General features: G+C 41.5%; 1 protein-coding gene across 2 annotated transcripts in view; it reads right to left on the bottom strand.

The window, feature by feature from the left end:
• Positions 1–9,863, bottom strand: part of LOC124264198 (sodium-dependent multivitamin transporter-like) — a 38,154-nt gene extending 28,291 nt beyond the window's left edge. For both annotated transcript variants that reach the window (XM_046698936.1, XM_046698937.1), the window contains exon 1: positions 8,879–9,863. In XM_046698936.1, the coding sequence (XP_046554892.1) occupies positions 8,879–9,277 (399 nt within the window). In that variant the 5' untranslated portion in view covers positions 9,278–9,863. The remainder of the gene's footprint in view (positions 1–8,878) is intronic.
• Between the last annotated feature and the right edge of the window lie 2,474 nt (positions 9,864–12,337).

Genomic DNA, 12,337 nt, shown 5'->3' on the forward strand with positions numbered 1-12,337 from the left:
CAACATGAGGTCTACACCCTCGACTGCCTCCACCCGCCATTCTAATGCAGGCAACATGAGGCCTACACCCTCGACTGCCTCCACCCGCCATTCTACCAATTCCAATGCAGGCAACATGAGGTCTACACCCTCGACTGCCTCCACCCGCCATTCTCCCAATTCCAATGCAGGCAACATGAGGCCTACACCCTCGACTGCCTCCACGCGCCCATATGCACATTCGGCCTCAGGCAACACGAGCTCTACACGCTCAAATGCCCCCTCTCATCCACATGCTCTTTCAAAACCAGGCAACATGAGGTCTGCACCCTCGAAAGCCTTATCGCACAAACATCAACAAGGTCGACAACTCATGTCTCGTCCCTCCAGTCAACTAGTGTCTACATGTTCGGACAAATCATCTCTGTCCTCTCAAGACACCATTATACACCACACTCATCACGCCATCACACTCAAGTCCAAAACTACATCACATTCAAATACTGACAATCCACGACTTCATTCACACAATGTTTCTACAGAAGACACCTGCAGAGATGACGTGTCATCCTCTATATCTGTAGACTTTGTCTACAAATCAGGTCCAACCCCTCCTGGTCCTATGGTTTTCACTATAGGCACTGATCTAGACGATGAAGGCTTGGCAGAAAAACAACGTAAGTCTTCGGACCTTCGTCCAATCATTGACTACATTGAGAAAGGTGAAATTCCCTCCACCTATACAGATGCTCAAGTAAAGGGCCTTGCAGGCCTTTCCCAGGAGTATGACATTCGTGACGGTATTCTGTACCATTTCTATCATGCCAAGCATAGAGGTCAGAAAAACAACCGCCCTCCCATGGTCACACAGCTAGCTGTCCCCGTTTGCTGTCGCAAAGAGCTTCTTTTTGCTTACCATGATTCCAAAGCTGGTGGATGCCACTTTGGACGAGACGCCACACGTCAAACAATACTCACTAAGTATTATTGGCCAGGCCTATACCAGGATATTGAGAATTATATCAAGTCCTGTGATGACTGTCAACGCTCCAAAAGAAGGACAAATGCCAAGCCAGCACCAATGGTGCCTATGCCTATTGAGGACACATTCTCTCGTGTCCATGTTGACATCCTTGGTCCACTACCTGAGACTAAAGAAGGCTACAAATATGTTCTCCTTGCCGTTGATTCCTTCTCTCGCTGGACTGAAGGTTTCCCAATGCGCACTCAAGAAGCATCTGAGGTTGCATCAATCCTGTTTAATGAGGTGTTTTCACGATTTGGTGCTCCTCGTACACTTCTTACTGACCGAGGCAGGCAGTTCACGTCAAGTTGGTAAATGCCCTCTGTGAACTCTTGGATATCAAACACTATTACACTTCATCCTATCACCCCAAACCAATGGCATGTGTGAGAGGAGGAATAGTGTAATAGAACAGGCTCTCCGAACATATGCTGACCCTGATCAAACCAACTGGGCCAAACTCATTCCATGTGTAATGATGGCCATGCGCAATGTACCTTGTCAATCAACTGGGTATTCGCCACACTACCTTCTGTTTGGGAAGGAAATGAATCTCCCTTTTGACACTACCTTACTGCCCAAATCTACTCTTGGCAAGGATGCACAGGGTCATCTGCAAGATCTCTTAACAAACCTCAGTGTGGCTAAATCACTTGCAAAGGACAACATGTCTGCTGCACAGGACAAAAGCAAGGGTCTTCAGGATATCAGATCCAAGGAGCCTTCCTACTCTGTTGGCGATCAGGTTCTAATGACTGATCCCACAGTCAAAACCGGCCTTTCACCCAAACTATCAAAGAAATGGATAGGGCCTTACAGAATCATTCGCATTGGTCTAAACCACACATACAAACTCATGAATGCAAGCACAAACAAGGAACATAAATCATTCATACATGCCAACAGACTCAAGCCTTATACACCTCCCACTCCTCGTATGCAAGTGTCACAACCCACCCAGCATCTGGCAACACCTACTCAGTCAACATCCTCCCAGCCTGACAATGCACATAGACAAGGCTCACAAACAGCTACTCCAACTCCGTCAACAGCCTCACAGCCAGACAATCTTATCACAACACAGCACATGTCAAGCCAAGAACAAGATAATGAACCAGACAACACACACCCATCATCTTCCCAACAAGATGATCAACTGTATGCGGTAAAACGCATTCACAAAGCCAAAAAGCGATCAGGAGAAACCCATTACTTAATTGAATGGGAAGGTTACCCACAGCGTACCTGGGAACCAGCCTCTAACCTTAGTCCTGAAATGATAAGTGATTACCACACTTACAGAACCCGATTGGGCCACAGACGAAAACGGAAGCACAAATATTTTGCAAAATCATAGATCATGACCTTCCATGGTATTCCTCCTGACAACATGTCATCTTCGGTCAAGGTAGATGAGCTCTGACCAACCCTTACAGGTAATCATATTACCTTGTGTTTTATAAGTGCTACGCTGTGAAATGTTGTGGCCACAACTTTCCTGCATTATGGTCATCCCATCTGACTTGTCCCTTGGTTTCTTGTCTTGTCTTAGGTCCATCATGGGGAGTCACCATCCTTTCGTTACTACTGATATCTGTGCTTCCTGTCCCGACTGTCCTTCCCAGCAATTCTCATCTTTGACTTTTACACACAACATTCTCAACATAACAACTGTCTACTCCTCGAACTCACTTCTCGTCCTGAGTGTGTCACTATTGCCTATTTCTTTTCGCTCACACCGTGTCTTTCCTACTTGCACATCCAACCGCCTTATGTTCAAAGAAAATGTTCATCTCTCATGATATCTCTTTCCCACTCTCACACTCCACTCCTGATTTCAATGTCACCAATAAACTTACCGACCGTTCACTCAACATCCCCCGATCTAACTTCCCCGCAAATTACGCACGCTCTTTCAACAACCGTTTACCTCATATATTTCGACAGTCCACCTTGGGTATTTTCAAGATTTGGAACCAACTGGCATGGTCATTTAAAGGTATTTTAAAGGGCAAATTGTTAGGGAACGCTAAAAAGTCCCTCATCATTCAACCTGTCTCAAGTATATACTATGTATCTTTTCAACTTTTTCAGGTTCCTTTTTTGACTTGTCCATCTTTTTTAAATTGTCCCTGATTTCTTCCACTGCCATGTGTATTTGTATTTCAGGTCAAATAATTGTATTTTAATTCTTGTACCATAATTGTTTTTAAACATACCATCCCTATGTCCATCCTATTTTTTTCGTTTTGATCATTGTGTATAAGTTTGTCAAACGCTATCATCCGCACCTCTTTGATTCTCAGTGTACATCTTGGTATTTGTAACCCTTTCCTGTTTTTGTAAAAGCTTTTGAGGACAAAAGCTCCACGACGCATATAGGGTATTATTATTACAGTGCATATATTTTTTCATACATTTTTATATTTTTCACAAATTATTCATAACAAAGAAAATTCGTATACGTTCAAGTTGCAGTGCATAGTGTGTCTTGTTTATAGCCCCGCGTATCAAGCGCAGTAGTAGGCAATTAGCAAACGCGTCCACGCCAACCTTAAACTAATTAATCAAAGATGAAGCTAGCGAGCTGTGTCGGCTCCGGCCTTTCTTCTCGTGTACATCCCTTGGTCAAGCACAGATAAATAGTCCCATCCCAGCAGGAGCATATCTACCACCAACTAAGTCGTAATCGAAAATCAACTTTTGTTGAACAAGATCGAGATTACCATCATGCCATCCTCTTTGTCCTGTCGTAATTGCCATGGTCAGATATTTTGTTAAGCAGCTGGTGCAAGCTGACCGTGGCTACACCACAAAGGAAATCAAACCTTGTTAGGTAATCATCTTCTTACCACCTACCTCGTGTAGTGAACCTTGTCAGCATAGGGTAGATAACGCATATGGAAACTTCAACTTTATAGAAACTTGATAATGACAAACGAGTAGAGCTGTGGGGTATAAAATCCTGGGTTCTTCCATATCAGGCACACTTGCTTGAATAAACCCTTGATCTCACAGCTCTGGCTCCTTTCTTGTTTCAAGGTAAGAAACATTTAAACTTATTCTTGTTTAACTTGTTATTTCTTTGTAATTATCGTCTAGAAAATGTTAGAGTTAGGTTAGAAACATTCCTACAACATTGAAGCACTTTGTCATTGCAAATGCTAGCTCTAGATAACCGATTAATTATTAGGCACTACCCAGGGATATTTATTTATGCACATTGCGTCGTGGGCTCCTCAAGTTTATGTTTTTCATGTACAAACGAATATTTCTTTTCTATGTTTCGACACACATGTGTGTATTCCCAGTCTTTGTCTTGTTTTATTCATTTGCGTGTTAGATCTGTATATGCAGGTTAGATTCCCGTTCAGTAGCCTAGATTCTAGTAGCTTAGTCACAAAAACAGTTCCGAGAGTTTATACAATCATTTCCAGCAAAGACGAAGTTTATGTATTTTACTATAGTCCGCCGATCAAATTATAGTCGTGTAGATTTACCTCAGATACGCGCTCACATGATAGGTATAACAGCCAACATTTGTGTTTTGATATTTCACCAACACTATAAGAATTTGAATAATGATGTATTAAACGTTCCGTTCCGCGTGCAGTTGTATACCGTACAAAACAGTTTATACGCGAATCACATTACCGTAATCAGTAGAAAATGGTATTGTCTACTCTTCATATTACCAGAAAATATACATTCAAATCCGTGTAGTTTGCAATTACAGTCTTCGTTCCGTACTTGTTTAGCTCCGTAATTTAAGAAATACGCGTAGCCAATGACAACAGCGCCGTCCTAGTACATTATTACATATTCATTTAACTAAGTTACTGTCTTGTTTTGTAAAGCACAAAATGTAGCACTACAGCATTACATATATTCTAGGTCATGGCTTAACTCCGTATAGGTCGAAATTACACGTTGCCAATAGCAACATCACCGTCGAAATACATTTACCGTAGTCACCCAAATAATTCAGGATGGGACAAAGTAGTATTACTCTAGCTAAAACTATATCGTCTGTCCCCGTAGTTACACATATTTATATCACTCTCTAGTTCCACTTACCGTATCTACCGAAATTATTGTATTGAGAAAATAAATGTTAACATTACAGTTAGAATGCGTACAGTCAATACCGGAGTTAAATGGTATATGTCAAATCTGAGCACTTCGCGCCGTTTACCGTATTTGCTCAAGGCATGTATGTTGATAACGGAAATTACTTACACAAGTCATAAATCGTTACCGTAGTTAATGCATTAAGCGCGACATACCGTAATAATAGTAAATTCCTACCGTAGTCAATACACTAAGCGCAACATACCATAATAGTCATAAATTCCTACCGTAGTTAACGCAATAGGCACTACATACCGTAATTGTCATAAATCGGTACCGTAGTTAACGCATTAGGCGCGACATAACGTAATAGTCATAAATCCGCACAACAGTTAATGGACTAGGCACTACATGCTGTAATTAAACTGTTGGGCGCTCCCCTCAGTACTTGTTCTTTGCAATTGTTGTTGATGATTAATTCATCCGTCAGGTTATGTTATTTATCAGTACCGTAGTTACTCAAGAAAATGTTATTATTTGTATTATGTTTCTGTAAGCAGTTACCGTACATACCCTGTTGTACCACACATTGCTTATATTACCGGACTTAGATATAAACTGTATTAGGATATCATTGATTATTATTTCTATTATTGTATGTCATTATTATGTATGAACTGATGTATATTGAATGTCATGCAAGGACACTTGCTTGAATAAACCCTGGATCTCATAGCTCTGGCTCCTTTCTTGTTTCAAGGTTTCAAGGCTTGCTCCCTATAGCTAATTCCCCAAATCGAGGCCTGACAGCACCTTTAGCACACATAGCGCTAAAGGTCGTCCTAACGGACACAAAAAGAAAAGCTGTCTTACATATAACGTGAGCCTTCGTGTCGTCGAAGTGGATCTATATGTACAAACTTGTGTAATGGACTGAATATGATTTCAAACAATTATGAATATATTATGTTTAAGCAGATATGAACATCAGGGATAGATGTGTTCTAACACCCTGCTTGAAATCTCCCCCTGGGACCAGGGCCCAGTTCCACAAGCGATCGTACTGCTACGACAAAGTCCCTTTCTAATACAAACACTGCTTACTGCGACAGGAAATCTACCCCTTTTTATCACAAGCCACAGGCGCCATATTGCTGGAATATTGCTGAGTGCGGCGTAAAACTAAACTCACTCACTCACAATATCACCACCCTCTCTCCATTGGTGATTCATATCAATACGCCCCGTGTATTCTGGCCGTTACAGCTGTCTATGATGAGTGAGTGAGTGAGTTGGGTTTTATGCTGCTTTTAGCAATATTCCAGCAATATCACGACGATGTACGCCAGAAATGGGCTTCACACATTGACCCATGTGGGGAATCGAGAGACCCGGGTTTGGGGCGTGACGAGCGAACGCCTTAACCACTACGCTACCCCGCCGCCCCTGGCTGTGATGAGGATGTTTTAGCGGCAATGTGTGCGCTCGTATTATCGTCCACTGATTTTCCTGACTCACATTTGAAATCATGTATCCCCGCATAAATCAATAGTGATTAAACGCCATTTGTTTTGCATGTGGAACGATGAGAGTGATAAATTCTATTACATAATAAAGGTAGTCGGTGTCAGCCCGATCTGTCGACAAATGAAAAATAGGATGTTGCTAACCGTCGACAAAACAAAAAACCCGGAGTGTCGACATCGCGTGGTGAACATACCGTGACGGTGTTAATTAATGAAAGAGAATGTTTGCTTAGCGGTTTGCAAGTGGCTATGGCGGCTACAGCTATGCTCGTATCATGAGTAAATGAATTAAGTTGATTAAAAAGAATGTCTTTTTAACAATTTGCAAGAGAATTAAGGTTGCAAAAACAGACTATTATTTTACGTTATGCGAGTGGAAGGATTACCATTTTGGAGTTTAACATGCAACAACATCCGGAAAGAAACAGAGAGCTTACAAATTATTTTGTGAGATTGGAGTAGAAGGATTATCGAAATGCTGTTGTAAACATTTAGCATTTGGGTATATATTATAGATCATGTTTATTTTGTTACCACTGTCAAAATGGCAAACGCTATGGTGCGCGTTACATTGATTGACAACATTCATGGAGGTCAGAATCTTTACCACAATGGATTCAAGTACAGAGTCAACAGACGCAGAGCTCAAAAAACATACTGGAGATGTACAGATGCAACCTGTCCATATATACAGGTTGTGTTTGAAATAGACAAACGTGCCAGTGTTGTAACACGATAACGGCAAAGATAAGAAGAGGTTGTTATCAGAGATAATGGCGACTGAAGATACACAGCACCTCATTTGTGAGGGTTATTGGCCAGCTTAGAAAAAATAAATAATTGTAAAGATCTATATTTATCTTCTTTAAAATAACAATAAAAGAGTTCCTTCCTTTCTTGTAATGACATATTTTTCAGGGGTGGACTATTACTGGTTTATTCTTTTGCAGAGTTCAGTCCCTTATATGTGCCAGGATCAGATCAACGTTAGTTCGAATCCTGAGTATTAACATAGGTCGGTCTGTGTCATTGCATGTGAAGCCCATTCCTGGTGTCCCCCGCCGTGATATTGCTGGAATATTGCTAAAAGCGGCGTAAAACTAACTCAGTCACTCACTCACTGTGTCATTGCATCTATAATAGGTTTTACATCCAATAATTAAGCGTCGGTGTCAATCACCTTCAGATCTTCTCCCAAATCAAGCTGAAATAAGTTTCATACAATAACTGAATTAGCAACTCCCTATCACTGCAGACATATTGTTCAGGCGCAAATATTTTTTCTGGAAGGGTATGTTACTCTGAACAAAAACAACAATAACAACCAAATTTAACTGCTAAATGAGTAGCCCCAGTTCACTATACAGAGTTGCGTCCCTTAGTCACAACAGAAACCGGTGACTGTGTGTTCGTCTAAGACAAACCTTGCTGGTTTCAGTTGGTAATTAACAGGTTAAATGCCAGTGTGTAAACTATGCTGGAACAATCTATTGAGTTCAGATCTATATATGTTTAATTGTTCCAACTAATTATAATTCTAACAAGTGACTGGTGGAGCTTGTCATTTTTCCCCAGAAGGAAGATATTTGTTACAGAGTTGCATCCCTTGAGCGTGCCAGGATCATGTGATAGTGTGATTCGCATTTGTCATGTTTACATGTATTATGTCGGAAATAGTTCCATGTCCTTTGACGCTATGAAATAATCAGCATCAAAGACATGTATCCAAGACCTACATCAAAGACATGTACCCGTGAAGGTCCGGGTTAGAATATTGATCTTCTGTAACCCATGCTTGTTGTAAGAGGCGACTAACGGGATCGGGTGGTCAGGCTCGCTGACTTGGTTGACACATGTCATCGTATCCCAACTGCGTAGATCGATGCTCATGCTGTTGATCACTGGATTGTCTGATCCAGACTCGATTATTTGCAGACCACCGCCATATAGCTGGAATATTGCTGAGTGCGGCGTAAACTAAACTCACTCACTCACTCACTCACTCACTCACTCAAAGACCTGTATCAATGACCTGTATCTGTACATTCCTCCTACATTAACTGATACGCTGGTAATAAGGCGTATTGTTCATCAGCACACACTCCATCACCCAGGGCTTATTCTAGTGGTTAAGGCGTTCGCTCGTCGCGCCGAAGACCCGGGTTCGATTTCCCACATGGGCATAATGTGTGAAGCCCATTTCTGGTGTCCTCCGCCGTGATATTGCTGGAATATTGCTAAAAGCGGCGTAAAATTAAACTCACTCACTCACTCTTACCTCATAGGCACTTGTAAGGTTGAGCTTGTGGAAGAATGGCAGAAACACGTGGTTAGTGATGACAGCGGTTGGTATCATTGCCCAGGAAGCGATCCAGAAACTGGTATTATTGTTGTACATCTCCGTAGGAGTACCGAGCACAGTGATGGCGGACATGAAACTAGCCATCAACGACATCGCGATTGGAAACACACCGATGTCCCTACCACCCATCAAAATATCGTCCGAAGTGGCCTTTTTGGCAGCCCTTGCCTCACGAATCATATAAAATGCTCCGATTCCTGCTGAAATCACCAACATTATCACAAACAACAAAATGTCCGGCCACCCAAAACTTCCCACTAGCTCGCCGGGACACAGTTCGCATACCTTCTTGCAAATGTCGTCGTTTTCGGTCATCTTGGATTTTGACGTCGTGTCTTTTTAGTAAAATAATGTCGATAATGTCTACAGAATATAGACTGACGCTGTAGAAATCAAAAGTCGCAACATCGTCGTTTTGTCATAAAGTTCCCGATGTTCGTGACAGCTACTTCTGTATATGATGTAGACGAACATCCGTGTTTGTAATTTTATAGCTGAGGGTCAACGATTTGACCCAAAGTGCGCTGTCCCACCCACCTTTGGTCATATAGTAGATCTTCACAGCGGCAGACAAGCGATAGCAATGTCCTGTCAATCACAGACGGAATGTAGGTTAGATTTCCAAATTCACTGTAAGGCAGTCATTGAAATGTACATTGTCTTGTCAATTTCACTCCCACAAGCATGAATCACTGCCATGTCTTCCGGTTTACTCCTGTCCTCTGTACAGCAGCCTGAAATGTACATGGATCTTGGTTGTCGATTTCTCACCTTGTCAATTTCATCGAAGTGAAATGTACACGCTGGCATGCGGTATGTTCCTTTATGAAACAAATCCACGAATTTTGAACGTTTTAAGATGAATCGAAATCAAAACATGTCAGTGTCGCCCTGCTTTGTCGTATCCACAGTCTCTTATCGCACATTCGTGTGTCCCCAGATACGAAAGTCACAGATAGAGACAGATTAGAAAGGTAAATATGGCTCACCTCAGCTGCAATCACACCGAAAAGAAATCGGGTGTGGGTTTATTCGAACTGCTGATAAAGGCGACAGGAGTATCATGAGTATTTATTATGTTTAATCGGAAGTATAGTTTTGTTTGCTTCTGTTCAAATGATAGTCCTTGTATTCTAGGTCTTCAAAACCGAAAAAAGATATATTTTTCAAACTTACGGTTTATAGTTTTCTAAAAGCTTAGAAACAGAGATGTTGTTAGCCCTGTACTATCGTCGAGTGAGTGAGTGGGTTGGGATTTTTGCCGTTTTCAGCAATATTCCAGCAATATCACGGCGGGAGACACCAGAAATGGGCTTCACACATTGTACCCAATACTATTATCGATAGTCATCAAGAGAGAAATTTGTCGATCTTATGTCAGATAGAAATCTTGCCTAAAGGCTAATAAATATCAATGTTATCATATGCTGTAAAACGCACATCACTGTATAATATAATTTACACAATATGATATACAATTAGTGTATCCGGGTTAGAATTGATCTTCAGCAACCCATGCTTGTCGTAAGAGGCGACTAACGGGATCAGGCTCGCTGACTTGGTTGACACATGTCATCGTATCCCAACTGCGTAGATCGATGCTCATGCTGTTGGTCACTGGATTGTCTGTTCCAGACTCGATTATTTACAGACCGCCGCCATATAGCTGCGATCAGCAATGTGTTTGGCAGCCTGTCAGATTTACTGTGGTAGTAATTTCGGCTCATTTTGGTAGATCATGACGGCTCAGTTTAATTAAATCGCAAACACATATGACAGTATCAGATCGTGTTTCAATATTGCGTCAAATCCACTTAATAAGGATTGCCCAAATAAATAATTATTACCAAAGTGAATGTATACATTATACATAAAAAATTGCTAGGCCAGAGTCACATTTCCCTGCCATCCTTCCGGGTACCCATTAACTGCTTAGTGTGCAGAGGCATTTAAAGCAAATTTTTTTCGAATATGCAACTATGCCACCGCCAGAACTGTGTTAATATGATGTCGTTTTTATTAACGGTGGTCAGTAATTTTCTGCTTTAAAACCGCCAGTAAGCTATATTTTAACTGGACCAGAACAAACGTTATGAATTGTATTTCAGCTCTGAGGCTGACCCCTATGTCCCACTGACCCTTGAGTAGATGACACAAATGGTCAGGTTGATAGCGATTAGATGACTTCAGGTCACGAGGTGGTCTGTCCGACAGTTGACGAGGGGTCAGTCGAATACACCAATCAAATCGGATATTTATCTTGCTAAGCTTGGGTATTACTATGTCATATTATACAAAGCCATGACCATTAGCCAAGAACGTGTCTTCCGTCACATCCTCTTCCCACAGAGGTTACTAAAGTCATGGGGCGCGGTGATCCAGCGAGGTTGAGGTGTCGGGATCGAGCCCACCTGTGACCTGGTGTAAAAAACCTTGGAGTCAACTTTGTGTGCAGTCTCTTTCAGAGTTGTCACAACCCCTAGTGTACAGTACACAACCCCGTGCACTTAATTCCGTTGGTATATGACCAGATGGTGGCCACATGAATACGTGCAAACACCTAGTTGCGGGTACAGCAACGTGCAGTGAACTTGGACAAAGTACTGTAACTATGTGTCCCAGTCCACCCAGCTGTGAATGGGTACCTCGTTAGGATGAGAAAGCCACAATAACTCGGTGCGCCTAGTGGCTGCAAGAGTTGCATACTCCCCAGGGAGTTGAGATTGATAATACGATGTGCCGTTGAGATTGACATCCAATGATCGAGTGAAAAAATACCAGCGCCTTGAGCAAGCACTATTTGCCTGAATATGTGCGCTATATAAATATCGTTTAATAATAATAATATAATAATATCTTCTAAGTCATATGACTTAAGTAACCTCTGTGGGAAGAGAAAGCTTCGGTCAATGAGTTGAGTTAAGTTGGGTTTTACGTGGCATCGGCATTATTTCAGCCATACAGCGACGAGACCAAGCCTTTATTCATACACTTTTATCGCCATATAGCAGGAACATTGCTGAGCACGGCGTCAAATTATACTCACTCACTCACTCACTCACTTATACACATTTAAGTACAAAGTTTAAATGAGATTTTTTTTGCTTTCAGTTTTTTGCTTTTTATTTTTATTTATTTACGTTTTTAATATATACATATTTTTTTAATCCGTCAAGATTGATATTCAAGACAATCACTGGTAACAGTAACCAGGTGGATTCATATATACCATTCTCGGACAGTGTTGTGACCGGTAGCACAGACATACAACATTACATATGTTTGACCATCACAGAAAATGTGAAGGATGGGAACTACGGGATATTAGTAAACTATGATATTTACAGGATTTGTTTTTATTTACACCACGTTAAA

The sequence above is a fragment of the Haliotis rubra genome, unplaced genomic scaffold (assembly GCF_003918875.1).
Source record: "Haliotis rubra isolate DU_JTF1 unplaced genomic scaffold, ASM391887v1 Scf912, whole genome shotgun sequence".
NCBI lineage: Eukaryota > Metazoa > Mollusca > Gastropoda > Lepetellida > Haliotidae > Haliotis > Haliotis rubra.